At 50.0% G+C, this 27,309-nt stretch overlaps 14 protein-coding genes and 1 non-coding gene across 15 annotated transcripts; 9 read left to right on the top strand and 6 right to left on the bottom strand.

The window, feature by feature from the left end:
* Window positions 1-72: 72 nt before the first annotated feature.
* Window positions 73-166, bottom strand: PC9H_002450. Its single transcript has one exon. It is a non-coding gene; the product is annotated as a tRNA-Leu (tRNA).
* Window positions 167-485: 319 nt separating this feature from the next.
* On the bottom strand, window positions 486-2,146 carry PC9H_002449 (uncharacterized protein; the record flags this gene model as incomplete). The annotated part of the gene is made up of 4 exons (XM_036772087.1): window positions 486-512; window positions 571-734; window positions 790-812; window positions 906-2,146. 4 exons carry the CDS (start codon window positions 2,144-2,146, stop codon window positions 486-488), a joined length of 1,455 nt encoding a protein of 484 aa, XP_036625733.1.
* Window positions 2,147-2,559: 413 nt separating this feature from the next.
* Window positions 2,560-3,471, top strand: PC9H_002448 (uncharacterized protein; the record flags this gene model as incomplete). The annotated part of the gene is made up of 5 exons (XM_036772086.1): window positions 2,560-2,706; window positions 2,826-3,142; window positions 3,200-3,250; window positions 3,300-3,353; window positions 3,411-3,471. 5 exons carry the CDS (start codon window positions 2,560-2,562, stop codon window positions 3,469-3,471), a joined length of 630 nt encoding a protein of 209 aa, XP_036625732.1.
* Window positions 3,472-3,904: 433 nt separating this feature from the next.
* Window positions 3,905-6,458, top strand: PC9H_002447 (uncharacterized protein; the record flags this gene model as incomplete). The annotated part of the gene is made up of 10 exons (XM_036772085.1): window positions 3,905-4,044; window positions 4,214-4,356; window positions 4,407-4,488; window positions 4,539-4,611; window positions 4,664-4,745; window positions 4,799-4,905; window positions 4,961-5,770; window positions 5,827-5,902; window positions 5,951-6,312; window positions 6,369-6,458. 10 exons carry the CDS (start codon window positions 3,905-3,907, stop codon window positions 6,456-6,458), a joined length of 1,965 nt encoding a protein of 654 aa, XP_036625731.1.
* Window positions 6,459-6,739: 281 nt separating this feature from the next.
* PC9H_002446 (uncharacterized protein) lies at window positions 6,740-8,446 on the top strand (the record flags this gene model as incomplete). Its single annotated transcript, XM_036772084.1, has 4 exons — window positions 6,740-6,958; window positions 7,019-7,482; window positions 7,536-7,749; window positions 7,799-8,446. 4 exons carry the CDS (start codon window positions 6,740-6,742, stop codon window positions 8,444-8,446), a joined length of 1,545 nt encoding a protein of 514 aa, XP_036625730.1.
* A 367-nt stretch (window positions 8,447-8,813) lies between these two features.
* On the bottom strand, window positions 8,814-9,380 carry PC9H_002445 (uncharacterized protein; the record flags this gene model as incomplete). The annotated part of the gene is made up of 2 exons (XM_036772083.1): window positions 8,814-9,176; window positions 9,243-9,380. 2 exons carry the CDS (start codon window positions 9,378-9,380, stop codon window positions 8,814-8,816), a joined length of 501 nt encoding a protein of 166 aa, XP_036625729.1.
* A 669-nt stretch (window positions 9,381-10,049) lies between these two features.
* PC9H_002444 (uncharacterized protein) lies at window positions 10,050-11,281 on the top strand (the record flags this gene model as incomplete). The annotated part of the gene is made up of 4 exons (XM_036772082.1): window positions 10,050-10,265; window positions 10,321-10,784; window positions 10,829-11,042; window positions 11,093-11,281. 4 exons carry the CDS (start codon window positions 10,050-10,052, stop codon window positions 11,279-11,281), a joined length of 1,083 nt encoding a protein of 360 aa, XP_036625728.1.
* Window positions 11,282-11,834: 553 nt separating this feature from the next.
* On the bottom strand, window positions 11,835-12,738 carry PC9H_002443 (uncharacterized protein; the record flags this gene model as incomplete). The annotated part of the gene is made up of 4 exons (XM_036772081.1): window positions 11,835-11,909; window positions 11,975-12,119; window positions 12,172-12,542; window positions 12,601-12,738. 4 exons carry the CDS (start codon window positions 12,736-12,738, stop codon window positions 11,835-11,837), a joined length of 729 nt encoding a protein of 242 aa, XP_036625727.1.
* A 30-nt stretch (window positions 12,739-12,768) lies between these two features.
* On the bottom strand, window positions 12,769-13,276 carry PC9H_002442 (uncharacterized protein; the record flags this gene model as incomplete). The annotated part of the gene is made up of 3 exons (XM_036772080.1): window positions 12,769-13,132; window positions 13,177-13,205; window positions 13,250-13,276. The coding sequence occupies 3 exons, from the start codon at window positions 13,274-13,276 to the stop codon at window positions 12,769-12,771; spliced, it is 420 nt and encodes a 139-aa protein (XP_036625726.1).
* Window positions 13,277-13,875: 599 nt separating this feature from the next.
* Window positions 13,876-17,619, top strand: PC9H_002441 (uncharacterized protein; the record flags this gene model as incomplete). The annotated part of the gene is made up of 13 exons (XM_036772079.1): window positions 13,876-13,932; window positions 13,981-14,168; window positions 14,219-14,333; window positions 14,385-14,557; window positions 14,611-15,395; window positions 15,456-15,477; window positions 15,532-15,567; window positions 15,624-15,714; window positions 15,770-16,525; window positions 16,596-17,057; window positions 17,126-17,344; window positions 17,404-17,468; window positions 17,517-17,619. The coding sequence occupies 13 exons, from the start codon at window positions 13,876-13,878 to the stop codon at window positions 17,617-17,619; spliced, it is 3,072 nt and encodes a 1,023-aa protein (XP_036625725.1).
* A 795-nt stretch (window positions 17,620-18,414) lies between these two features.
* On the top strand, window positions 18,415-20,037 carry PC9H_002440 (uncharacterized protein; the record flags this gene model as incomplete). The annotated part of the gene is made up of 11 exons (XM_036772078.1): window positions 18,415-18,462; window positions 18,519-18,614; window positions 18,671-18,717; window positions 18,772-18,985; window positions 19,046-19,098; window positions 19,149-19,244; window positions 19,297-19,447; window positions 19,518-19,550; window positions 19,613-19,696; window positions 19,755-19,840; window positions 19,890-20,037. The coding sequence occupies 11 exons, from the start codon at window positions 18,415-18,417 to the stop codon at window positions 20,035-20,037; spliced, it is 1,056 nt and encodes a 351-aa protein (XP_036625724.1).
* A 422-nt stretch (window positions 20,038-20,459) lies between these two features.
* PC9H_002439 (uncharacterized protein) lies at window positions 20,460-21,077 on the bottom strand (the record flags this gene model as incomplete). The annotated part of the gene is made up of 1 exon (XM_036772077.1): window positions 20,460-21,077. One exon carries the CDS (start codon window positions 21,075-21,077, stop codon window positions 20,460-20,462), a length of 618 nt encoding a protein of 205 aa, XP_036625723.1.
* A 1,146-nt stretch (window positions 21,078-22,223) lies between these two features.
* Window positions 22,224-23,458, top strand: CAP1 (F-actin-capping protein subunit alpha; the record flags this gene model as incomplete). Its single annotated transcript, XM_036772076.1, has 8 exons — window positions 22,224-22,305; window positions 22,355-22,470; window positions 22,529-22,645; window positions 22,703-22,755; window positions 22,806-22,943; window positions 22,989-23,085; window positions 23,133-23,348; window positions 23,399-23,458. The coding sequence occupies 8 exons, from the start codon at window positions 22,224-22,226 to the stop codon at window positions 23,456-23,458; spliced, it is 879 nt and encodes a 292-aa protein (XP_036625722.1).
* A 541-nt stretch (window positions 23,459-23,999) lies between these two features.
* PC9H_002437 (uncharacterized protein) lies at window positions 24,000-26,138 on the top strand (the record flags this gene model as incomplete). Its single annotated transcript, XM_036772075.1, has 9 exons — window positions 24,000-24,301; window positions 24,354-24,510; window positions 24,560-24,814; window positions 24,887-24,896; window positions 24,952-25,009; window positions 25,064-25,136; window positions 25,213-25,415; window positions 25,485-25,574; window positions 25,637-26,138. 9 exons carry the CDS (start codon window positions 24,000-24,002, stop codon window positions 26,136-26,138), a joined length of 1,650 nt encoding a protein of 549 aa, XP_036625721.1.
* Window positions 26,139-26,805: 667 nt separating this feature from the next.
* Window positions 26,806-27,265, top strand: PC9H_002436 (uncharacterized protein; the record flags this gene model as incomplete). Its single annotated transcript, XM_036772074.1, has 3 exons — window positions 26,806-26,966; window positions 27,016-27,160; window positions 27,224-27,265. 3 exons carry the CDS (start codon window positions 26,806-26,808, stop codon window positions 27,263-27,265), a joined length of 348 nt encoding a protein of 115 aa, XP_036625720.1.
* Between the last annotated feature and the right edge of the window lie 44 nt (window positions 27,266-27,309).

The following is a 27,309-nucleotide window of genomic DNA, read 5'->3' as shown; positions in this document are numbered from 1 at the left end:
GGTGGAAGTCACTTTAACGAAGTTGATTGGCTGACGTAATAAGCAGCGAATGCGACAAAGAAAAAGACACTATGGTAGCGGCGAGGTTCGAACTCGCGCGGACTCACGCCCATTGGGATTCAAATAACTTAAATCCAACGCCTTAGACCAACTCGGCCACGCTACCATCGACCAGAGGTCAGTACCTTTCACTCCGAGTAAACGTGAGGTAGTTTGTCCTAACAGATAAAATTCTACCGCCGACATCCGGCAAACCCGAAAGAATAGAAACCAGTATCTTGTATCTGCATCTAACTTAAGGAACGACGAACGTGTACAGAATCATAATAAGGATAGCTGGCGAAACACTTCATCTTCTACGAAAACATCCCCTTCGCCTTCAAGGTTACCGCCCTGGTGACACGCTGCAGCATGCTTCCACCTTGGTAAAAAGCGGCGTTGAAAATTGGGGATCAGTATATGTTTGCGATGGTGCGCCATGGAAGCTATACGTACCACATAATCTCTTTGACCTTGACAGAGAATGACACGAGTCAGATCGAAGATCATCGAAGAGGCGAGAGGATGTACCTTTAAATCCGTTTCCCGTACACCTTCAATAGGGACCCACTTGCGGCACTTGTGGCATTTTCCTTGCTGAAGAGTGGACTTCTCCTTCTTACCAGGAGATTGTCGCGCAATAGTTCGCAAGGCGACGGGGGGAGAAAATGGGCTGCCCGACATCGCTGAGATACCTAGACAACGAGCATCATGTGAGTCGATAAGAAACCCTGGAATAAGACGACCTACCGTGCGCATATTGCATATGGTAACTTCGGGGTGTTAGCAAGCAAGGGAATCCATGATGTTGTACTCTGTAAGCGAGGCATAAGACAAGGAATAGAGCAAGAGCGACGACGACATACTACTTGAGCGCGGAGAACTTCATTGACAACCAGACCCGCTTCCCTTCTCCACCACGAGCAGGATCTTCGACACATACGGGGCACATGCCTACCTTTTCTCGACCTTTTCCTTTGACAAATCGCGGGGTATACAAATCGAAAGCATCGCGAGGCGGATTATAGATCCCTCCGGGGTGGGATTTTTTGAAGACAGCAGTATGGTTACTATGAGGGATGTTCCAATCAGCGGCGATTTTGATGGAAAAGGGGAAGACGAACTCGAGAGGATCAGTATGAAAGTATGAACTTGCAGGGAAGCGGCGATAGAATAGAGGAAACTTGCTCGATATCTCGATGTTCTCGGGGAAGGTTCTTTGTGGATGACCATCTTGATCGTTTTGAATAGCCGAGTGGACAGGAGGAGTCTGAGGTTCGCTGGGCGGGGAGGCCGAGAGCACTGTAGCAGGAGGAGTGGCATACGGAGGAATATTTTCCTTGTTGTTGCTTCGCGTCAATCTTTTGCGAGGTGGAGGAGTGGGAGAGACGGGCCAGGTAGCTTTTCGCTTGTTTCCATTGGAGGATCCAGATGAACCCGACACTTCGCTCATGGGGGTAAGGGGAGAAGTAGACGTGTCGAACTGCATAGCCGTCGGCGTGGAGTACTGGAGAAGAGGGCTGACGACAGAATTAGGTATTCTCTTGGATAGGCTAAAGAGGTCACGAAGGGGTATTTCCGGGGAGTCATTGATAGCCGCAGTGCTCGAGGAAGGTTCGAACGCTTGACCATTTTGTCCATTCACTTTTCGCGAAGGTGTCAAGATGTCAGACAGGGCCGGTACGGAGGGAGAGGGAGGCAGAGGGGCGGCTCGAATTACTGGAGAGACCAAAGAAACGGAGCGCGACCAATCGCGAGCCGGAAGCGACCCTTCGAATGGCTTTTCAAAAGGATTAGCTTCAGCGGCAAAAATCGGAGAAAGAGAGGGAAGAGCGGCCGTCGATCCGCGCGTCGATGGGGAGGCCAGACATGTAGGAGAAGGCGGAGCCCCGTTGAGCAACGTCATCGTTGGAGAGAGTGTATACGAAGCTTCAGAGCGCAACCCAGCTAGGATACTAGAGTCAGAGGCCGTCGCCTCAGAGCCGGGCGAAGGAGTTTTTGATAGATCGCTAAGCCCAGTCGGGTAGTAAAAGTGGGTCTTCAGTCCCAAGTCGGCAGTATAAGCGCGGTAGAGGTTTTCCCAGATGTCCTCATCGTGCGCAGTCATGAGGTTAACAGAACAGGGGTGGTAAGAAGAATCGCCAGAGAGCTCTGACGCGTCAGAATGGCAAATAAGCGGAAATGAGTGACAAGATTCGAAATATTGACTAAGCTCGGAGAGGTTAGATATGAAGAAGGGAGGTCAGAGTATGTAGGACGTGCCTGTACAATTCAGCAGTGGACATATTGAACAGCGAAGGATGCATGGGGAGTCAGGGAGAGAAATGGGATACCGAGATGTAAATACCCTGAACCCTTTTATTACGACGCGTATTGACGTTTGATCTCCGCCTCAAAATGTTAATGAGGAGATGAAATGCACAGGGGTATGTGAAGAGATTCACACGATCCTGTGACTGCTAACACCAAATCACACACTGACAGCCACGAAAGTCACCATCATCCAACGCCTGAGACGCAATGTTTCTTCAGTATCTTCTGGCCTCATTTCTCTACGTCCTAGCTTATACACGAACAGCTAATGCATCGGCGTTGACGACTGCCATCGGCGCTAACGAACGACTCTGCTTTTTCGCCGACGTCGACAAGGCCGGAGAGAAGATTGGTGTACGTGTTACCAACTCAACCCCGTCGGCAATGCACTCATGTGTGCATTTTAGTTCTACTTTGCAGTTGGTTTACTCCAACTTATATGACCAATATCCGTCTCTCAACCGTTGCCCTAGGTTCAATCCGGCGGTTCATTCGATATAGACTTTGAAGTCAAAGACCCTACGGAGAAAGTCATCCTGGACGGCGTACGTGAACGCCAAGGGGACTACGTCCTAACGGCCAACACAGTCGGAGAATACTCCTTCTGCTTCGAGAATGACATGTCCACCCTCACCGAGAAGCTAGTTGACTTCGATATCATGGTGGAGAGCGAGCCGAGACGAGAGGCGCCGGCTAAGCCTGGGCAAATTTCCGAGCAGACGAGCGCGCTGGAGGAGAGTATATTCCGGCTGAATGGGATGCTGCAAAATATCAAGCGCACGCAGAAATAGTGCGTTCTGCTTCCACCGTTTCGCGTTTCCTTCGGTACTGACTGCTGTGATGCTAGCTATCACACTCGCGAAAACCGTGGATTCTCAATAGTGAAATCGACTATAAAGTACGTTGTCGCTCCCTGATGGTATACGGTTGCTTAACAGACATACCAGCCGCCTGTTCTGGTATACTGTGATAGAGAGTCTAGCTGTAGTCGGAATGTCTATGTGCGTGCATTTCCCTGAGAATTGACAAGTCGATCTGATTGTTGATGACTTCAATAGCCTCCAGGTATACGTGCTGCAGACCTTCTTCACGAAAACTGGACGGAGGTACAAAGTATGATTTTGTATTTCTACATCCGCTTCGGGAATGCCACTATTCATCTACTTATCACAATATCGGTTAACTGAATTTTTGGGGCGACGTCCGGCGGTTGAGTTCGTGACAGACTTAAGTAAGCTATGGTCCCGTACAACCAGCAGTTGCTTAGTCTCCCCCATCTGGTCAACACCTGGTATGTCCTACGGAGGCGGTCCACTGACAATCATCTTTACACAGGACACGCTTTCGATGTGTATCAGAACGCGTACTAGGTAGCGAGCGACTAGCCAAGTCTCCCTGGTCTATCCTGGTGCACTGACGCTGTCTATTTCTAGTAATCACTTCAGGGATACATGTCTATTGACTGGGCCCGAATTCTTTAGCGATTTGGCCGGTTACTTGAAACGAAGGGCATCCACATCTATGTTCATTTGCGGAGGAGACCCCTGGCGCGATGCCACTACGCGACAATGGTCTGCGACTCGTCCGGGATGTTGTCAAGCGGGTAACCGCACCCAAGGCCGACGGTGCATACGCAACCCACTTGGACCGCTCACTGGTGGATACGACAATGCAACAACTGAGCAGGGATGAGTGGGTTAGCCCACCCTCTATGTCGTGGCTCCGAATCCTTCAAAGCAATGAGACGGCACCCTGTCAGGTACTTAAGGGAGGTCGACAATGCACTTAATGGCATCCTACCTTCCCATCTACTTAGCTTCGCTACTTTTACATCCACATCTCCACTAATCAACATCGCTAGCATCACGATGAAGTTCCAATCCCTCGCAGCCCACATCTCCCTAGTCCTCTCACTCCTATTGCTTCCTTTCGGAGCCTCAGCTGCCTTGTACAAGAATGCGGCCGACCTGCCAGATGTTTCTTACGACTTCGTCATTGTAGGAGGTAAATGACAGTTCCGATGGTGACTTCCTGGAAGCTGATCAATTTCCTAGGTGGTGTGGGCGGTAGCGTGCTCGCGAACCGTCTGACAGAAAACCCATCAACTAAAGTCCTTGTCCTCGAAGGAGGTCCTTCGTAAGTGCCCCCTAATGCGTCTTGAGTTTGCTCACTCATTCGTTGATCAGAAACGAGGATGCTTTCGAGACCAAAGTCCCATTCTTTGTCACCAGAATCCCCGCTCAATATACATGGAACTACGTTAGTAATTTACCCCCTCGACGTCGCATCGGTTCTGAAAATATTATTGCAGACCACCACACCCCAAGTCGGGATGCACAACGCCGAGGTTCCGTTTGCCAGAGGCTTTGTCCTGGGCGGTAGCAGTTCCATCAGTGAGCTCCACATGAAGTCACTGCGTAATCTGAACGTGCTAACACGCTGGTAGATGGAATGTTCTATACTCGTGGTTCTTCCGACGACTTCGATCGATACGCCGAAGTCACCGGCGACTCCGGTTGGTCGTGGAACAATGTGCAGACATATTTTGCACGGGTCAGTATTCCCAGTACTACTCCGTTAACCCTATTACTTAACGGTGCTTATGCAGAACGAAAAATGGACACCTCCAGCCGATGGTCACGACACTACGGGCCAATATGATCCTTCCGTCCATAGCACCACTGGCATCAACTCGTACAGTCTCTCTGGTCACCACCAAGCGCTTGATCCGTTGGTGTTCCAGGCAGGGCAAGAACTTGGCGGTATCTTCGACTTCAAGCTCGACTACAACGACGGCACGCCTCTCGGATTGGGTTGGCTCCAAGCTGCTATCAATGGCTCGCATCGCAGCAGTGCAGCAACATCCTATCTCGGACCCCAGTTCATCAGCAGACCGAACCTCCACGTCCTCGTCAACGCTCGCGTTTCTCGCATCCTCCAAACCGGATCTGGCTCCACTTTCCAAGGTGTGGAATACACCCAAGACATTAACAGCGGCTCGCTGCGCACCGTCACCGCGACAAAGGAAGTTCTCCTCGCTGCAGGCGTGATCGGCACCCCCCAGATCCTTCTGAATTCTGGCATCGGCGACTCCAGCTACTTGACATCTGTTGGTATCCCTCCGCTAGTCAACTTGCCCAGCGTTGGCAGGAACCTGACCGATCAACCTACAACGGGCTGTCTCTGGAATGTTAGATCGGATGCGGACACCTTCGATCCCGTATTCCAAGAGCAGAATGTGCTCGATGATGCTATGGATGAGTGGAACACCGATGGAACGGGACCATTGGTCGTCACGCCTATCGGCGAGGTTGTCTTCTTCAGATTGAATGAGACTGAGAGGACGAACCTTGGGCTCCCTGCTGGAGTGGATACCGCCGCTGGTCCCAACACACCACACTTGGAACTCGCGATCGGGGTACGTCCGATAATTCATTCCGCTCCTACCTCTCACCAACACATATTTTCTTCTAGAACGGCTTTGTCTCTCCGGCACCTCCCCCGGGTAGATGGCTCACCATCTCTACTAACTTAGTATCTGCTACATCGCGTATGTGTTTCGCTCATCGCTGACCATCTTGCTCTAACGATCCTTCAGGCGGCTCGGTCACTCTCGACACAACCGGCGGCTTCAATGCCTTCCGCGCGCCCCACATCGACCCCGCATTCTACACCACTGATTGGGATATCCGGGCTATGCGTGAAGCAGTCAAAGCAGCCAAGCGCTTCGTCTCTGCGCCGGTCTTTCAAAATTATATCGTCGAACCCTTGGGATCTCTGGCTACCGCCGACACTGATGAGGAGATTGAAGAATATGTGAGGAGCAACAGCGGGACAACGGCTCACCCTGTTGGCACGGCCAGCATGTCTCCCAAAGGCGCGCAATGGGGCGTGGTAGACCCGGACCTGAAGATGAAAGGTGGTATCAAGGGTGTTAGAATCGTCGATGCCTCTGTCTTCGTGAGTTTTATTTTGATATCGAACTGATCCAAGTTGTACTGACTATTACGCGATAGCCCTACAACCCGAGTATGCACACAATGGCGCCGACGTATGTGATCGCAGAACGGGGATCCGACTTGATAAAGAGCACTTGGAATTTGTAACTGACTGGACTTCTCTCGGGACATTCAACTCTCTACTCGTAACTTATGAACTTTCTATATGATACAACCTTGTAATCTATGCCACAGTTTTACACATATGTTGTACACTGCTTCTATTGTCATTCTTCTTGAGTCTTGACGTCGCACAGTCCGAGAATCAAGTTCAAGAATCTGCCTGCCCATAATTTTCACGATCAACTGTGGCGCGAAATTCCCAGTCGCATACCTTGCTCAAGGCTCGACTCTTGCCACACCTTGCAGGCCACAATTGAACCGTCACAATGGCATCAATATTTCTAGAGCTCCTCGCCATGGCATCTTCAATAACTACCCAATTCTTGCGACTTATACGTCTGGAATGGACCCCTTCTATTATCCTACTTCGGCATTTGAAGATGATCCTCTGGCAACGCCCCAAAACTCTGAACGACATGCCCTACGACGTGGTCTTTGTCCTTTGCCATTACCTTTCCGTTCGGGACCTATGCAATTTGCGAGAGGTGAGCATCTTGTGTCATGGTAGGGCACGCTTTCACTTCTGAATATACCTACTTGACCAGACTTCGACACAACTTTCCGGTCTTGTGCGAGATAGGTCGATCTGGCTTCTGGCTTTGCGCGACATCTTGGAAGTTCGGCCGATTCCTCGACTCAGTTTTAGCCTAGACGAAATGGACCTGGATGAGGTTATGACAGCTACCTTGCGACTGACTACCTTGGACCGTAAACTTAGGGGGGTAGACCAAATCACAACCTTCAAGATCGCTCGATCATTTCATGCGGACGGTCTTATTCCAGTGCCTCTTCCCGGTGGCCGCCATTTCCTCACTTTGCAAAACTCCGAACGCAACCTGGTAGTACATGATTGGGATGCGGACACTCTAACAGATGGCCGACTCCTCATGCCACCTTCTGAGCACCCCATATATTTATGGCGTGCGGTTCCCGTCAGTTCCACCACCGTCAATGTGGTCGTCGTATCATTGGAAGAACTGGAAGAATGCGATGACCGTGGCGAACCATTGTGCGTATCTTAGCTTGTCCCTTCTTTCTTAATAGTTTCAGTTGTGCTCCCAGGCCCCGTACACATATTACAATTTACCACTGCAACGCCGACGAAGGAACATCGAAGCAGATAGATTACTTTTCGGTGAATCCCAAGATCTGGGCGCTATTTGTGGATACAACCCACCTGGCACTCCTATGGGATGATCCCGATGACTGTCAACATGCGTATATCCGTATGTACACCAAGGGGCTGCAGACGGATATCATGAGACTCAAAGATCCAGTGAGTAACATTGAAGGTTGATAAGCCGTCGTTGATCTGGTCTTGTAAGAAATGCCCCTGCCGAGGATCCATCACCATGATATCGCAAGGCTACTTCATCGTTGTTAATGGCAATGGCACCTTACATCGGATGTTCACAATACCTCGTATGCACCCAGTTGCCAGCACGCACGTCGCCGATGCGCCCGTGTACCACCCATCTATCTGGCGCTCAGTTCAGGGAGGTGATTGCCTACAGACCCCTCGAGTTGCCTCATTTCAACCGACACCAAGCAACGGTCCTCCGCTTGAATTCATCGTTTGGACAGGGCGGTGCCGACACATCATGACTCTCTCCTCCCTAGACGGTCATGTTACCTATAACGTCGACAGGCAGCGCATGTGGCCCGACGTGCCGTTCAGTCTAGGGAACGATGACACAAGTTCCATGGGCAGGTTTTCGGGCGTTCATCATCTACCGGATAAGTTGATTAGGTTATTCGCTCTTCCTATTACCCACCCAACAAGTCGTGGATTAATGCGCCTTGACATTTTCCCGTCTTCACCCCACATCCAAGTGACAAAATTAACTTGTCCCGGTCTGTTAGAGAACGAATTTGTCTATGAACTATCTTATGACGAGGAATCTGGGCGTCTCTGTCTTGCATACGAAGACAAAATAACTCTCGATAGACGAATAGTATTGGTTTATTTGTGACTTTATGTAGTAGATCGTTTGTAAAGTAGTTACATCAACCTTGCGTAGTTACATCGGGTGTCTCTTCGACGGGCTTGAAAGACCAAAGCTCGAATGGTGAGTCCGTATTATCAGCATTCCACACCTAGTAGTCATCAGATGTGATTGTAGCTTATCCCAATCGAAGTCCTCACCCATTCATCAAGAACGGTCAGAATAGCCTCTTCTCCATGCTTGGCAACCGTGAGTGTCTCAGACAAATAGTATGTCCTCTCTTCCCACCGGTAGACACAAATTTTCCATTGCGTAGAGTCCGTCATGATGAATCGTTGGTTCCATCTAGTTGAAAGATTCGAGTGGATGAACCAAAAAGAGCAAATATATGTTGCTAGCGCCTACTTGGAATGATAGCTTGTGCAACAGCCTCTGCAATGTGTTGGGGCTTGAAAACGGTCTCGAAGCTCTTCACCTCCACAACAACCAATCTTTTCGCGCAAAGACTTAGTGCCGCTTTCAGATCGCTGATATCCCTGTCATCCAAGTTGACAGAATTGTTCACCAAAAATAGCACATAATCGGCAGCTCCGTGGAATGTGTACGCGGCCCCAGTGTTCGAGTTCGCTTGAGTTCCCGCTGGAAATTTCAACTCCGAGGAGAACTTAGCGCGAAGTGTGCTGAGATCGATGCCCGGCGCGTTGTACATCGAGTCGAATAAGTAGTTGACCGTTGCAATAGATGCTAATTGCTCTTTCTAAAATATGGAACGGTAAATAGAGTCGTCACTACAGAGGGGCTCATGATAGATAGTGCAACATACCGCAGATAATCCTCCATGCCGTGTAAAAGACAGGTCCAACTTAAACCTCTCGCTAACGGCACGACCTTTGGCAACTTCCTTCAGCTTCTCCGCGTCGAAATCAAACCTCGCTGGACGTATATTGAGCTCCTCTAACATAGAGATGTTGGCAGAAGAGAATCCAATCGGCTACTCATAAGTTTATAGCGTCAGAATCACTCATAATGATCATTCAGTGTCGGAAGAAATAAGTCCTACTTGCCTTATCTGCTTCGTCTTTTTGTGCAACTATATAAGTTTCAATGTCCTTGACGATTTCTTCCTCCTCCTCGCTGATACCTAGCCTGCTGGCCAACCTTCGAAAGGCCGGCAATCTATTGAAAGCCTTCTCCAGAAGTTCCCTTGCTGTCGATTTCCGTCTAAGGCTGGTGGCACCTGTGATGTATTGCTCGATGGCTGTGCTGGCTTTGAGCTCAACGAGATGATTTTCTTCTTAGCCATTTGGCGCGGTGAAGGATAGCAAGATCCTGGAGTCTACAGCCCCCTTTTAACATGAACGATACGAGTATATCATCAGCGTGTCGGCAGTAGTTGATCTCAGTGACACGGGACCCATGGCTTCCTTGTGTTCTTTCCGGTAATGGTAATCAGCAATCAGTACACGCGTCGATTGGGGTGAATCACCTTTTCGTATATTACACATATATTGTACACTGCTTCTACCTGCCTGCTACGATTCTCACGATCAACTGTGGCGCGAAATTCCCAGTCGCGTGCCCAGCTCAAGTTGTCTTCAGTCTTGACCGCAGGCCACAGTCGACCGCCACAATGGCATCCGTTTTCCTGGAGCTTCTCGCCATGGTATCTTCAATAACATCCCAATTCTTGCGACTTACGCGCCTCGAATGGACCCGTTCCGTCCTACTTCGACATTTGAAGACCATCTTCTGGAAACGCCCGAAAACTCTGAACGACATGCCCTACGACGTGGTCTTTGTCCTATCTCATTACCTTTCCGTTCGAGACTTATGCAATTTGCGAACGGTGAGGATTCCATGTTATGTGGCGCATGCTTTTTCCTTCTCAATAGACCCACTAGACTTCGAAACAACTTTTTAGCCTTGTGCGAGATAGATCAATCTGGCTGCTGGCTTTGCGCGACATCTTGGAAGTTCGGCCGATTCCTCGACTCAGCTTTAGCTTGGACGAAATGGATCTGCATGAGATCATAACAGCAACTCTGCGACTGACTACCTTGGACCGCAAAATCAGAGGAGCGGACCCTATTGCTGCATTCACTCCCTGCCGCTCCTTTGACGTTAGTGGTCTCGTTCCTGTACCTCTCCCAGGCGGTCATCAATTCGTTACTTTGCGAGACTCGAAACGGGAACTGGTAGTGCACAATTGGAACGCTGATATCCTTGGGCAGGGGCGACTCCTCGTACCAGCTTCCAAGTACCCCATATACTTATGGCGTGTTGTTCCCGTCTCTTCCACTGCCATCAATGTTGCTGTCGTATCGTTGGAACAGCTGAATGAGCGTGATGACCGTGGCAAACCATTGTAAGCTTCTTATATTCCCAAATTCCCCTCTCATTCTCTCCCAGACCGCGTACACATGTATCAATCTATTGTTGCGATGCCAACAAAGGAACCTTTGAACAGATAGATCACTTCTTTGTGGACACGAAGATATGGACAGTGTTTGTCGATACAATCCACCTCGCAATCCTGTGGAATGACTGGGAACGCGGTCAATTTGCATACATACGTTTGTATGCGAAGGGGCTTCATGCACCAGTCATGGGTCTTAAAGATCCAGTAAGGATATCGACGTCTAGTATGTCCCTTTACTGACCTAATTTATGAAGCGATGTCCACAGAAGGGTTCCATTACTGTCATATCGCGAAACTACTTCATTGTGGTAGACGACAACGGTACCTACACTCGGATTTATAAATTACCTGATGTGCATCCAGTTTACAACGCTCATGTCGCCGATGCGTCGGTACATCATTCATCCGTTTGGTCGACAGTTCGACCTGGCGATTACTTTTGAACTCCTCGAGTAGCTTCGGTGGTGATGGGAGATCCACCTTACCAACTTCCACGCAAGTTCGTTGTATGGACCGGACGGAAACGATTCCTCGCAACTCATTCTTCCTCCTTGGATGGTGCCGATGTCGCATATAATGTTGATGCACAACCCATGTGGCCCGGCTTTCCGTTCAGTGGAGGATGCGATGAAGGAAGTTCGATGGGCAACTTCTCAGGGGTTCATTGTCTAACCAACGAGAGACTGGTCATGTTATTCGGCCTTCCTGTCACCCACGCATCGAGTCGCGGGTTGATGCGCCTTGACTCTACTCCATGTTCGGATGCTATTCAAGTGACACAGCTGATCTGTCCCGGATTGCAGGAGGCTGAATTTATCTCTCAGCTGGCATATGATGAGGAGTCTGGTCGTCTATATATGACATATAATGACAGGAACACTCTGCAATCAAGGATAGTATTGGCTTTCCTGTAGGGCTTTCGAACGCAATAGCCTCTAGTAGGATCAATGCCATAATATTGTAGCATGCTCAACGACATATTTCACAAAGGAGGGCCTATACCTTCTGCCTTCGATTGAGTCTGAGCTTCCACAGCTCCTTCCTCGAGTTCGTGTCGTTTGAGTACCACACCTAGTTAGTATTTAGAGTTTTGTGTTAGCATAAAACCTATGCCATATGCCATTGTCCAGACATACCCATTCCTCAAGCACCGTCAGAATAGCCGCAGCTCCATGAGTCTCGGCCTTGAGTATTGGCGATAGGTAGCATGTCCTGGTCTCAGGTTGGTAGAGGCAAAACTTCCAGTGTTCAGAGTCGGTCATGATGAATCGTTGCTGTTCTCTGACGACTAGATGAGAAACCGACGGAAGAATATGAACTACCTAACTCGGACCTAGTGTGTTGACTTGCCGTCACCGCCTGTGCCATAGCCTTGGCCAGATGAGGTGCGTGGAAAGCAGTTTGTGAGCTCTTTATTTCGACGACCACCAAGTTCCCTCCAGAAATAGCTTCCACGGAGAGCAGGTCTTTGATATCCCTGGCGTCGAGGTCTTCTGTTTGTTGGACTAAGAAAGTGACAAAATCGGCTACTCCGTGGAACGTATACTGAACTCCGGTTTTGGGGCTTTTGTGGATACCCTCGGGTATAGTCAACTCCGGCGAGATTTTGACATCGAATGAATTCTTTAGTATATTTGACGAGTCTGTATGGAATATGGATTCGAAGAGGTAGTTGGCAGATGCAATCGAAGCGAGTTGTTCCTTCTGATGATCATCCATCGTTTGTCAGTCATCTCTCCCACCTCTATCCAATAAGCCGCACCGTAGATAATCCTGCGCTTCGTACATAGGTCTGGTCCAACTTGAACCTTTCACTAATGTGACGGGTAGCGGCGATATCTAATAGTTTCTCCATGTTGAAGTCGAGGTAGCCTACACAGATATCCAGCTCATCGAGCATATGAGGTTTCACAGAGGAGAATCCGATGGGCTATTCAATAGTCAATAGTGTTAGGTATGATTCTAAGTTCAGTAAATCATCGCCAGTACTGGCCTTGTCTGCCGCCAGTTTTTGGGTGAGTATGAACATTTCAATGTTTTCGACGACGACCTTCTCCTCCGTGCTGAGGACTAGCCTGCTAGTCAAATTGCGAAAGGCTGACAATCCATCAAAAGCCTTCTGTAAGAGTTCCCTTGCCATTGACTTCTTTGGCTGCTCGTCCGATGGTGCCTGTGGTGTATTGCTTGGTGCTGAAGTCGGCTTTGAGCCCGACGAGGCAGCCTTTTTCTTAACCATTTGGTGGTAAAGGATAGCAAGAGCCTGAGATGTATAGCTGCCTTTTAACGTGAACGATCTGATCATATCATTAGCGTATGGGCAGTGGTTGATCTCAGTGACACGGGGCCCATGGCATCCTTGGGTTCTTTCTGGTAATCAGCAATCAGTACACGCGTTGATTGGGGTGAATCACCTTTTCGTATATTTCACCCCTGGCCATCCCTGGCCCCTATCTACCTTCTCCTTGTCTTGTCGTTTCAATCCAACCCCATAATGTATGCCATATGTACTTGCTATCCTCTTTATTAACAAGGGAGTCAACTTACTCAAGACCAAGGGCTCCAAATACTGGCAGAAAGCTATAGAGATATACTTCCTTGGGTGCGTGTATCGGTTGATCCATCAAAGAATCTGTCCCGGACGTACTAAAAGCGTGTGACCGTTCAGCCCGAGTCATATAATGTTAAGGTGTGAATCGGGGCCCACAACACGCACATGCATTTGACAGCTTATGCCTTGAGGCCGTCGCTGAGTGGGTGTAGCATGAAACCATGCTCATCTATACACGGCAGGTGTGGAAATGGATATACTAGACAAGGTCGTAGCAGGGCAAGGAGAGTACCACGATAGTGATTTGGATTACTTATACGGAACGGGCCAAGGACGCTGGAGGAATCTGTCGAGAAATATTGATCTCAGCGATCATCGAGGCCCACCCCTGGCAACTCCTATGGCTCCAGAGTCACGCTTGGATCACGTTCTCCTTGTGGCGCCGAATATCCTTATTATTATCAGCGCTTTGTCTTCTCCTTGTACTTGATGGCAGCGTCCTTTCTGCCTGTCCTCTCCACGCCTGATATCGAACAAGCTACACAAGTCAGTCTGCGTCGCAAGTCGTCAACCAGCTCGCTTATTCTTGGCTAGTTAATTCAAACCACATACGCCCCGGCCGGACTCTCGCCGGAAACCCAGAAGCGTTTGCAGCAGGAAATTTTCGACATCCAGAAGCGCCCCGCAGCATGGGGCCTTGTCATCCCTTTCCTTGAGCATCCGGACCCCAATGTGCAGTTCTTCGGCGCGCATACAGCCCAAGTCAAGATTGCGAGAGACTGGTATGTTCACCGACAGTACAGCTTCGGCATTTTCGACTTACCCAGCGCAGGGAAGCATTTCCGCACGAGAACGATGAAGAATTGCGCGACCTGCTGGTTCAACTCACATCGCGTGCCATCGCAACCTCCAGCAATAAAGTCATTCTTCGAAAGCTATATGTCGCGGTGCGTTACAGCTGAAGCAGTACTTCCGTTCTGTCCTCATTCTCCTGCCAGCTCACATCTCTCGCCCTCATTCTTGTACCGAAACATCCTTCTCGGTGGCCAGGGTGGATTCAGGCGTGCGTTTCATCCTTCTCTGCCAATGGAGGTGCATCGGAGCACATCCTCGATTTCTTGGCCATTGTAGCGGAAGAGGTAGAAACAGCCGTCATCTGGGGGCCTAGCAAGTAGGTTTCTACGCTGGGTCGGTTTTGTCGCGCGCCTTTGATGCTTAACCCAGGATGCAACTCAATCAATCGCTGCTAGACGCAGTGCCGATGGTCGTCCAAGCGATTAGGGCCACCATCACTAACTCATCGACCACAGTCCGCCAACGGCAGTCCGCGCTCAAGTGCCTTGAGGCGTGGCTCACTCTTCTCCCTACAAGCGACATCACGCCCTTGATCCCGCTCCTCATCAACCTGCTCGCTGCTGCCATTGATGACGATGATATATTTACTGCGGCTTCCGATACGCTTCAGGAAGTCATGTCCAAGTCGGCTCTCTCTGACGGGGCGGGTACTCGGACACTCACAGAGCCCCTGCTGATATGGCTGATATCTATGGCTGCTCCAGCATTCGACAGCGCCCTGGCGAACGGCGCGATAGACGAACGCGCCCACTCGTTGTGTAAACTTATCACCGCCATCGGTGACCATTCGACTTCGTATATTGCTGCCAATCTTGCATCGACGGTTACTGTATCAATACCAGCGGTCACTTTCCCCTGGAGCACGCAACAGCCTTTTACTCGAGCTCAGCTCACGCAGAACTTTCTTCGAATGTTACTCGCCTTCACCGCGCTTCCAGGCTACCACGGAGTAGATGAGGAAGAGAGCGAGATGACGTTGTCGTTCTGGTATTTATTCCAAGAGACACTCTGGAGCATAGACTATGACGAAGATGCGGTAAGTGGTTCAAAGGAAGACGAAGTCGTAGCCGTGTCAAGGGCCGTGTATAGTCAATTGGTGCAGGTACTAAGAAGGAAGATGGTTTGGCCTGCCCCTATGTCCGGATGGACTCGAGGCAAGTTAATTTGCTTCGTTGATATTCGAATCCGCGAACCTACCCAATAATCCCTTCTAGATCAGATCGACAAATTTCAAGTGTGAGTCATCTTGACTTTCACCTCATTGCTGTTGTCTAGACTAAGAATGTGTAGATATCGGCGGGACGTTGGTGACACTTTGATCAATGCGTACGTGATGGAGCGTAGCCACTGGGCTTGCTTATTGACCTCGGTCTCAAAAACAGCTACTACGTGCTGCGTGACGACATGCTTGACTTTTACCTCAATGACGTCTCGTCTCGGCTTGCAGCGGTGACCAACGGTGGTGGATGGGAGGTTAGCACCATTCTACTGCATGATGGAGGAAGACCAAACAGCTAATTCACCGCAGGATATTGAAGCGACTCTGCACTGCATCGTATCTATCCAAGAGTCCATGGATCTCGAGAAGACTCCGCAGCTCGCTCGCCTGTTTACGCCCGAGATACTCGGCCGTCTACCCAGTTCGGGTCGCGACCGTGTTCGACGCACGATGCTCAGTCTTATAGGAACCTACGCCTCGTGGTTTGCCGCCCAACCTCTGAATCAGAGCTCCGGGATGCTGATGACTGTCGTTGGATACGTCGTAGCAGCCCTTCCCGAGCCAACATTATGCCTAGCAGCCGCAAACGCGCTAAGAGAACTGTGTGACGTAAATAGGACAGCTCTCGCTCCTCATATAGCTGCATTCGGCGAGCTGCATGCCGGGTTGGTGAATGTTGCAGATAGCGAGCGCGGTAAAGTCTTGCAGTCGATCTCGAGTGTCATCCAGGCACTACCCCCAGAAGCTGAAATTCCGTCTCTCGAAGCTATTGTTCGCCCTGTCGTGGAGAAACTCTCACAGACTCTGCAAAATGCGAGGGAGTTGCCCGAAGACTCGAAGTCGCTGGCGGTGATTCAGATCGAGACGCTGAGGGGTGTTGCGAAGGGGTTGACGAGGACCCATGATGGTATGGCTGCGTTCGAGGATAGCCCCGACGTACAAGCTGAGGTGGATAAGATGAAGAGGGCGAGGGAAGAGCCGCGTATGGTACGACTTCGGAAGGATGTCCTCGACGTGTTATCCGGTGTGGTAGATGTTTGGTCTACGGACATGGAAGTCAGTAGCGTAAGTCTTCTTTCTTCGAAGAGTCTCTATTCCCGCGAGACCGGCTTGTACTCACAGCAGAGTACTATAGACGTTGAGCGAGCTTTTCAAAGCTATGACCGCTCTCCCTGTGGATACCACCCTTCTATCGCTTCCTGCTGGTCCCATCCTGGAGCTTGTTTGCCTAGCTGCTCAAAGACGCCTTACGTCCATCTGGTTGTCCCTCGCTGGGATACTCATCGCGCAGATGAACCCGCCGTCACTGCTCCTTACCCTGAAGGCAGAGCCAACACCCGAGGACACATCAAGGGTATCGGCGGCTCTCCCCATACTTTTACAGGCCTCACTCAGCTTTTTGAGTCAACCCCAGGCCTTAGAGGACAACCCAGATGTGGTGACGGACTTTTTTGGATGCGTTGATACAGTCGCGAAGAATTTCCCGATGGCATTCTTCGTTCTTCCTGCGGGCGCATTGGATTCGCTGATGAAATGCTCGCTTACATCGATGGCGCTGCAGGAGAGGTATTCCCTGGTGTCGGTATGCAACTTCTTGGTGGGTGATAGGACCTTACGTCGCCATCCTTAGGCCTCAGAACACGGGCTGAAGGAATTGATCTGCAGGGAACATTGCTGAACCAGTTGTTCATACGGAAAGAGCTCGAAGAAGCAAGACTTGGCTTCCTCCAGACTCATGCTAAAGCTCTATTTCGGGCTGTCCTGTGCGGGTTTGCCGGAGTAGCCCCTCGGAGCGTTACTCCAAACCTAACGGAGCTGCTCTCGATTTTACTATCGAGGTGTACGGAGGAGTGTAGAGTGTGGGTTCGGGAGATATTGTACTCCGTAAGCAATTGACCTTCCGCTGGACCCCTCCCGCTCATCGATATTCTTATATCCTCTAGAATGATTTCGTAGAATCAAAGGCAGGTCCAGAGGCGAAGGATCGTTTCATCAAAGCTATTCAGTCGTTAGTACGGTCCTCCCTTCATTCTCCTCCATCTCACAGGGACTGCAGGTCACGATCAATGAAGAAAACTAGAGACGCGGCAAATGAGTTTACCCTTGTAGCCCGAGGGCTTGAAGGAGCCAATTTTGGGTATGCGACCATCACACGCTGACTGTAATCTATGTACGAATGGTCGATGGCACTGTCTTCCTTCGCTCGCATCCATCAGAAATGGTGTTTTCCTACTGCACCCCTTGGAAGGGCCCAACGAGTGGTCTGCTTACTACGCACGCACAAACCACATATGGGGCAATCAACAAGATTACACACCTGCATGGAACGTGGGGAGAGAGGAGAGCCTGAGGAGAATGGTGAAATGGTGATCATGAGGACGAACTTTTGTACACACATTGGTATATTTAAAACGAAGGTGAATCCGAGCTAGACTAAGTGTCGGTCAATTTTCTTGGGAGTCCGTCCTAGAGTTGCCCATAAAATTCAAGCTGGTAGCCGGTGGGACGTCTACAATGCCTGGATTTCCTTTTAAGCTGATGGTGATCCCATAGACATCAAAGCCCCGGCCCAAGAGTTTAATCCGAAGTAGCAACATCTGTATCAGATGGTTATCAGAACCTTGTGATGGTACGATAACATTGAAAGGTACTTTTGCTCATCGGTTTTGCTCAACCATTCAGCATATAAGGATCATAGTTGGTGTATAATCCAGTCTACAACGTCACATTATCGAAAGGACAGGAAGGGCTATCTCCTTGACGGCAAGTAATCGTTTTGTGGGCATGGATAACTCTTCGGATACAATAGGTGTGCTTACCAAGGACTGCACTTTGGCGAACATGCGAGAACCCGTACCCGAAGAGTATAAGTACAACTGATCTTTCGGTTGCCCCTCCCCTCGCAGGTTATCACCCAAATCCAGTATAATCATCAACCTCTGATTAGCTCCACGATGACGACCAGCGTTCCCTCGACAGCCCGTAGCTATGTCCTCCCGCAGGTTCGGAGTCGAAACTCTAATGTACACTGATATGAACTCACGACCGCTGACCGTAGCTGGGATTGTTCGACAATCTTACTGTGGTGCAACGTCCTGTTCCGAGTCTGAGTCCTGGGCAAGTTCTGGTCAAGGTCCATGCCGTCTCTTTACAAGTCAGTGCATTCCACTCGCTACCCGTTGCCTCTCTGAAGAACTTTTGGTCAATTAGTTCCGCGACCTGATGGTCGCAACTGGGCAATACTTCTTGCCTGGACTGTGAGCGTTGCTTGACCACCAAGGAGGTCACTCTCGCTCACTGACTTGGCGCAGAATCAAGGAGAACCTTACGCCATGTTCTGACATGGCTGGAGAAGTTGTCGCTGTCGCTGACGATGCCAAGCAGCGATGGTCTCTCGGTGATCGTGTTTGTGCCAATTTCACGCCAGATTATCAAGCCGGAGAACCACACCCTGGGATTATCCACTCGTCCCTCGGTGCCCCCCAACAAGGCGTTCTGGCTGAGTACGTCGTTCTCCCCGCGTTTGTGAGTAGTTTGTCCTCTTGAGATTCGATCCCAGTAGCCTGATATAGTATGCGTGTTCAGGGACTAGTGAAGATTCCAGACAATTTAAGCTATGAAGAAGCGTCGACGCTGCCGTGAGATTCCCTTCTCTGTTCTACCCTTTGTTAGCTAACTGGAGGACTAGTTGTGCTGCTGTTACAGCTTACACCGCTCTTCAGCGCTGCGGAGGCGTCAAGTCGGGAGAAACGGTACTCGTACAGGGCACTGGTGGTGTCTCGATGTATGTAGAACGGGTTCATTCCGTTGTTTTACAATTAACTGTGCATTCATAGCTTCGCGTTGCAATTCGCCGTGGCATCCGGTGCAACCGTAATCGTCACGTCGTCCTCCGATAAAAAGCTGGAACTAGCTACCAAGCTTGGAGCAAAACACGTCATTAACTACAATACAACACCCAATTGGGACGAGACCGTCAACGAACTTGTAGGTTACATCAGTAAGACGTCTCGTTGTCTAGTTAAAACTGACCATGCCCTTTCGCACGTACTACCAGACAAACGGAAGAGGTGTGGACCATGTTATCGAGGTAGGTTCATTTCGTTGTTTACAGCTGAAGATACAAACACTCATTAATCATTCGTCGAGCAGGTCGGCGGACCGGCGACTGTAGCTAGGTCATTAAAATCTACCCGAATTGGTGGAGCAGTGCATCTAATCGGTTTCCTCGCCCATGTACGCCTTTCTCGGTGTTTCCTGCGGCAACTCACTTCCATTATGGTTATGTCTTTAGGATAAGGAATACGACTCCAACATCATCCCTCTTATACTTGGCAAAGCCATCAAGATGGAGGGTACTTGGGTTGGCCCGGGGACCATGTGGGCAAAATTACTTCTCTGTGTGATGTAGCTGAATTAGCATTGGCAGGTTCGAGGCGATGAACAGATTGATCGCAACGCACGATGTGCACCCGGTTGTGGACAAAGTCTTCCCCTTCGAGGAGGCTATACAGGCGTACAAGTATCTTGAGTCGCAAGCTCATATAGGCAAAGTGGTGATCAGAGTCTCGGTTTGAATAACAGAAAAAAATCAAATGTAAGCTGTACATATTTATCATTCCCAACCTTATATGTCACTGAAGGTCGATGTCTGCCCCGACATTGCTATCCTCCTGGTCAGTTGAAACAGGCAGGTCCTTGGGTTCTGATACATGATAGGCGAACACAGTATTTACATTAGAATGTTGCGCGTGTCAACTCATCCACTGTTTGGGTATTATAAGTGATCTGACAAGATTGTGGGGGGTCACTAGAGTGGTGTCAACATCAGGGCGAACAAATCGTAATGAGAAGCGCACATAGTGAAGGTCCCATCAACCGGCAAGCTCTTGATTATATGGTCGCTGAAAGCTGACGGCTCGATGGGGCTCGCCTTCACTGACAGCAACAACTGGAACCTTATCAACACTGGGTCGCTCCTCTGAAGGGTCAATGAGGGTCATGCCGCCGGTGCTGGAATTCGAAGTGCTGTCTTCATCAAGCAATGAATGTCTCCACACGTCCTCGGCCCACTCCTCAATCTCATGCATATTGTTTGTTTAGGAAGCTCGACACCTTGAGGGCATTGCTTCTGTAGAGTCGCATTGATGGCGGACCGAGTGCGATTCTTTGCAGCCTCTTCCGCTGCAAGCCTATCTGCTTCGTCCTTCTCTGCTCTCGCCTCATCATCTTCAAACCACGATGCTGCGATCTCGACAGCAAGGAATCTCTCTGTGTCCTTCGTCGGGTATTCAGCAACGTTGAAGATGAAGTAAAGTCGAGCGGTAGGGTCGACAAGACGGATGTTGGGGCGAAGTTCCTGTCCATCAACGAAGTGGCTCCATTGCTCAGATCCACCGTTGCATTTGACTGCCGAGACGGTGACAAGGGGGGCACCACTTCCATCAGTAACAATCCGCGGTGCATATCCGCTTTCAACAGCTCGATATACGCTGGCCACCGCATCTATATCACCTCCGATCTTGGACACACCGCCTGGCACGGCCTTTGTGCTGAGAACGACATCAGTCTGAACCGTTGAGTTCCCATCATCGAATTTAGTGCCGTATTTGACCATGTAACGAAGCGACGAGAGTCGGGTTGAGGATGTCGGTGGGGACGGGGATGGGGAGAGTGAGTTTCCATGACGCGCCGTGATGATGGAACGCGCTGGGGGTCTTTGAGATGCCTGGAAGCGGGTCTTCATGGTACGAAGCAACCGTAGTGCGGGAAATAGTTTCGGGTTCTGGGAAGGGGAAATCCTCCGGTCCATCGTCGGTGCTCACATCTGGAACACGGGTGATCATGGACATAGGAGTGGCGGGTACTACAACCATTTGAGTCGAAGGCTGAAGGAAGACTTTAGGTACAGAACCAGTTGGGGTTTCCGTATTTATAGTCGCCTGGTTGATCGTATCTGGAGGTTAGTATCTCAAAGGACTTCACCAACTTCGCGATGTACGAACAGTAGGCCACGATGGCGTGACTTATCGGGTCAAATCATGAACAAGGATAAGCGCGGTCCCTAAACACTGCAGACTTGCTAGATATGTTTCTCTTCCACAGACGTGAGCGTCCTCGTGGCAGTGGCGCTTGAGATGACGCAAGGTACGTACATTCTTTGACCTTTCTTGAACAGCGAGCCAATACTAGCGAAAAGGGTTAGCGCCTGGGTGATAAGGAGCACTCAGCGCTGTATGCTAGCGTGAAGCGTTTGGAAGAGACAAAGAGAACTCTGAGACAAAGGACCTTGAGATCATAGCACAATGTCAGCATAGGTTATGAGGATGGCGTGCAGTCTCCCGCAACAAGGTACTCGCAGAATGGGTTCAACGGGGGCAAGCGTACTGGTCCTACGGCGCCTGGTGGGAAAACGCCGTTCTGTTGCGACGAACCAGGCAATGATGGCTGTTCCGCCATTCTTTCCAATTTTCTGGGCTAGCGCGCGAAGTGGGCTTAGGGTGAAGGCCGCTTGCCGGATGTTGCTATGTTAAGTTGGGGAGCCATTTTCCGATTCAATTCTGGGTCATGGCATGCATGGTATTCTACTGTCCAGGCTCGATCCATGCTCCTCGAACTGGCAGTGAACACTCGTCAATACCAGTATCGCAAGAATTTGAAGAGACAACGGGCTGAGAAGCAGTGGAAGCGGCGCCACAGCAGCGCTTGTGGCACAAGGCTAGCCAATCTCGTCGGCGCTTATTTCCCCTTTCAGTGTAACCAGATGGATTCCTCAGAACGTATTCAAATCGCCTCTAACTTCCTTCTTCAATCGCCTCCTGGAGAGATCAACGACGTTTTGAACGGTCCGTGCATGATCCCAGATGTCTGGCTGTGAGTCTGAGTACTGTGCAGATGTAAGGGTGATCATCTCAGACGACGAATCGCTCCAGGAAGGAGTTCTTCCAGCTCTCAGAGAGTACAATCTCGCGCAGTTCATCGTTGCAGACGTTCCTGGGACCAAACACCAAGTACTCCACTCGATGGTATGTAGACTGAAACTATGGCTCATGACTCTGTGTCTTCTAGTCGATCGTCAGCACTGCTGCTCGAGCCCCTCCATCGGAGTCGGATTCGGAGGCAAGTAAGGATAGATTCCTAGACCCACGATCCAAGACCAGCTTTGCTTTCGACCACATAACGTTGGTGAGTGTTCTACCTCCGTCATCAGAGGTGTAGGTCGAATGGAATGTCGTGGTGCAGGAGGCCTCCGATCCGCAGACGTACGAACCTGATGCCGAATCAGAACCCCTTCGGTACTCCATATATCTTCTTTCTTCATACGCTTGTCGCTGAGGATGACTAGGGGCGCGCTTGAAACATCTACGCTATCCTATCTGGCCGCCCACTACCTGGAAGGGGTAGGCTGTGTCTACGCAGTGCCAGACAGCCCAGACATGGTGATACAAATTGTAGCGAATAAGTACAACCCTACAAATTACTGGTCAGCCCATTTGCGCACGTTTGGTGTGTGTACTTACTCTCACAGGTCTGGGAGATGGCGATCGGAATACAAGGTAGCAGTTCAAGCGGGCACTCTGAGCGGGAGAATTCTTGCAAATGTTCATTACTATGAGCAAGGCAACGTAAGATACACATTTCCCATTAGACATATTAGCCTGAGCTGCTTTAGGTCCAACTCGCGAGCGAGCATAACGTAGAAATCACGCTTCCCACTGGCTCTCGACCACCTGCCGACCTCGCGTCAAAAGTGCTTGCGCTCATCGCCGACGAGGAGGGCAAGTATCAGACATCCTTGAACGATACATATCAGGAGATGGGCGAGAAGACGTTTAAAGCCCTTCGACGTGCCCTACCCCTTACTCGACAGAAGATCGACTGGGATAAGGTAGACTCTCCCCTTTTCGTTCTTGAAGTTTCTGTTGACGTCCATGATAGGTACTTGGGTACAAACTTGGTGCTGAGCTAGCATCCAATAAGGCTGGCTTTGCATCTTAAATGAATTAGCCCGCCTTGTAAACCACTTGAGAGACTGGAAATAACACCGACACCTTTGGAACTCTAGAAGTCGACACGTTGAATGACTCCAAATTCCGAAAGTATGCTGCTAAAATGCAAGCGCTTTCAAGGAGCTTTTCTACTTTTCTTCAAGATGAGTCTAACTCTACGGGATGTCTCTGTTTGCAGCCACGACTATTCTCGAAGCCAGCACTGGTAGACACGGAAACGAAGGCGCAGCAGAGCACGCATAGCATTTACGGGCACAAGTGTATCAGCTGCGATACGCATCGGCCCTTGTGGTCATGTTACTTCGCCATTGACCAGCAAAAACCTTTGCCGACACCGCTAAGGCCAAGGTGTCATTCGGAGGTGGAAGGATCTAATTATAGACGTCTGGTAGAACAACAATCGCGGAAATATTCTCACAGAGCCAGATACACACATGATCATGACTACCACGACGTACCGCTGACGGGCCGCGTCTCAACCATTCCGTGGATAAAAGCAAGGTGAGCCAGCAGGCAATTGTCATATGTAAATGGTGGCATTCCTCAGGATTTTCTCCGTTTTTAGCTACTGCCTTCTTGCAGCGTGCCTTCGACACATCCAAACGACCCAGCTTGGACTCGATCCCCCAACCATAAATCGGTTGAACGGCGAATCATTCCAGCAAGACGCACTTGCCACGTTCAATGGATACCAGTACGCGGTCCTCTGGGAGGTCAGCGAACGGAATATGTCTATTAGGCACGTAGTTGTTGCAAGAAGGGTTGTGGGAGGAGAGTTCGAGAAATTGGTTCTGGACGACTACGGACAGGTTGAAGACGACGGCCACGACGTGTAAGTCGATCGAGTCCTTCACGTTGTGTGTCACGCCTGCAACGGAATACAGCATCTCTCTTGGAATATCTCGAACGGATGGCAGCCTGCATCTGATATTTGATCAACACGATAACGACCTCCGTTACCGCTCCTCAACCCTCGGAGTCGCGACAAATCCGACTGAAACAATATGGGCGGCCGATGTAGTATTTACTTCCTCTATTTTGGTGCGTTCACCTGTCATGTACTTACCCCTTCCGCGCTGAGCGATCTTAGAACTTCCTCCCTGGTCTTTCATCGATTGAAAAATCCACTCACTTCTCGAACGTCACTTATCCCAGGTTCTTGGACATCCCTCGCCAAGCTCAGAAACTCATACCTGCAATAGGAACAGTGGGTACCCCTGACCTACTCCTTGAACTCCGCGTAGGGCGCTCTGGTTTGGGTGACGATTGGTTATATCATTATTATCCTGCCGATATAGAGACAAATCAAAGCGGGAGGTGGGTGGAAGTTGGTAAATATTTGCTGGTGAGCACTTCTCATATTTATCTTGATGCATGTTCATCACAATTCCGTGACGATTGATGCCTGGTTTTACAGGGCGTGAACAGTGAGTACAGTTTGTCTACACATTCAGCACTACTCAATCGCATCTCGTATTTAAGACAACCCGTACATAAACGGGCTCGATTTTGATCTGCAAGGGAACTTGCACACCACCTGGTATGTTCACGAATCGAGCATATATATCAACCGTTTGATTGAAATGATATCTAGGACGTACCGCGATTTCATCAACGACACAGGTAAAGACGTCGCTGTACAGGCAGGACCTAACGGGCCCGAGAATGTTGGTAGCGATCTAACATCTAAATGTGGTCGTCTCGCTAACCCCCCGCCCCGTACCCATTCGTAAAACTATCCAGAACCACGACCTAAACTACGCATACTCGCCAGATGGAGGGTATACATGGAAGAACACATGGGGCCAGGACGTCGCCAATGTCCCCGCCACGGCGAACCTTTCTGCGGGGAGCAGTAAACTGGGGCGAATTGGGGCCGTGCCATCAGGTACCCCGATTGCCCCGACTTCACCTGGCATTGTAGTATTCGGTATTCCCAAATTTGGGTGAGCGAATACTCTAGTTTCAAGCGACTCCACCTTTATATCATTCGTTCTGACGGTTGCGGCTTGAAGTGGGATCCTCAACCAAGAAGCCCAAACCGTTGACTCGGCAGGCAGGGTCCACGTCTTGAATCGGGAGAATGGTACGGGCGTTGAGCAATGGTGAGCCCATGGTGACTTCTCTCTCCCTCGATACCAATTCACCATGCTTTGATGTTATTTAGGTTCCACTACTGGCGAACGCCCACATCCGACAAGTCCACGAGCGGTTATTGGATTCGCACATCGCTCCCACTTTCCATTCCAGGCGATCCGAATAACATAACAGGGATCGTCGGTGTCATTGGGAAAAGAGGGAAATTAATTAGTGTCAGCGGTTCATCAACGCATCAAAATACGTCTGCGCCGTCGGAGAGCAGCTCAGGACCAGGTAACGATCATGGCGATAGCGATGACATTCTCTTCGCGATCCTTCCTTCCAACGCACCCTCTCCCAATAATGCCACCACGCAATCCAGCGCTTTGACCATCCTGCAAAGCACTTCGAAAGGACAATTTGAAGATTGGGCAGTCGCGTGGACTTCTGCAGGGGGTTGTGGATGGGAGCCTTTGGCCGATCGGTATCGGATATCCGAAGGTGTCTTAAGTTTGTATCTGGTGAATTCAGATGAGAGCACTGGTAAAGAGACAGGAGTTGTGGAGGTTGTTGATTTGCAGGTTGTGTAATGGTTGTCGACAGAGCAGCTAGTACGTTTTTCACACCATGTCCACCACTCAAGTACACCCTTGGAGCCCCCCGACGATCTGTCAAGCCTCCGATATGAATTGCTTCCATAACCTTACGGCGTTTGGTCTCCCAGAAGCAAATTTCAGGCTAGAAGTGTCCTCTGCCATCAATCACCACGTCTCTTGAAGCTTGAGCTTGAGGGCTTGAGGGCTTGCTTCCGCTCTACGGTTTCCTTTACATTCTCCGTGTCCAGGACAACGGCGATGACAGCTACTCATTTACTCTCCGTGCAGGCTTATGTTCATAGCCCTCCGTCCTGAACAATATACTCTCCGGGGGCTATTGTCATCGGAGCGCCTTCTTGCGATCGCGCTCGGCGCTTTCTTCACATACATGGCATGGCGTATTTGGACCCTCGGAGACTGGCGATGATCGCTGGGATCAGGATTTCGACAGAAGAAGGTCCTAAATTGATCATTGTGGCCCTCTCCTTGCCCAGTAGGTCACTGCCACCACTTTGTTTAGTACACCATTTGTTTCGACACACTGCCGTGTGTAGATGAGCAAGGTTTCATGCTACGTCCACTCAGCGACGGCCTCAACTCCTTGTATGCTGGTCGTGGAAGGCAGCCGATTATGTGACTTGGCTGGTCAACTATCAAACACATGTCGACACCACACAAGTCAAGGTCGGACCTCGTCGCCGTGAAGGGCTACTCTGGCAGAAATCTGGTTGTTGTCGAAGTGAAGAGTCCACTAACTGCCTTCTCTGATCAGCATTTCGCTGAGGCTATGGCACAGGCAGTAACAGCAAGTCTTCATACCAAGTATTCGCTCATTTTCCTACCTCATATCCTAGATCTCATCGTCATGTAGAGGGGACCAACGTTTTATCATGACCGACTCGAAGCGATGGAAGTTTTGCGTCTACCAACGAGAGACCGGGAAATGTTACGTTTCGTCGATACTGGATGCTAGTGACGATGGAGCCGAAATCGTTGTAACGGCTCTTGACGAATGGGTATGTCAAGCAACACAGATATGCCCACAAAATGCTGATATATCAACTAGCTCTGGTTCGCAGATCACGTACGTTCACCTCAGGGACTTTGGAAGCTTGGAATAGACAATATTTAGCACAAAGATATTATTTGAACAAGATATGCCATA

The sequence above is a fragment of the Pleurotus ostreatus genome (genome assembly GCF_014466165.1).
Source record: "Pleurotus ostreatus strain PC9 chromosome Unknown scaffold_11, whole genome shotgun sequence".
Lineage (NCBI taxonomy): Eukaryota > Fungi > Basidiomycota > Agaricomycetes > Agaricales > Pleurotaceae > Pleurotus > Pleurotus ostreatus.
The sequence above is the reverse complement of the archived record's forward strand: the minus strand, read 5'-3'. Positions and strand labels throughout refer to the sequence as shown.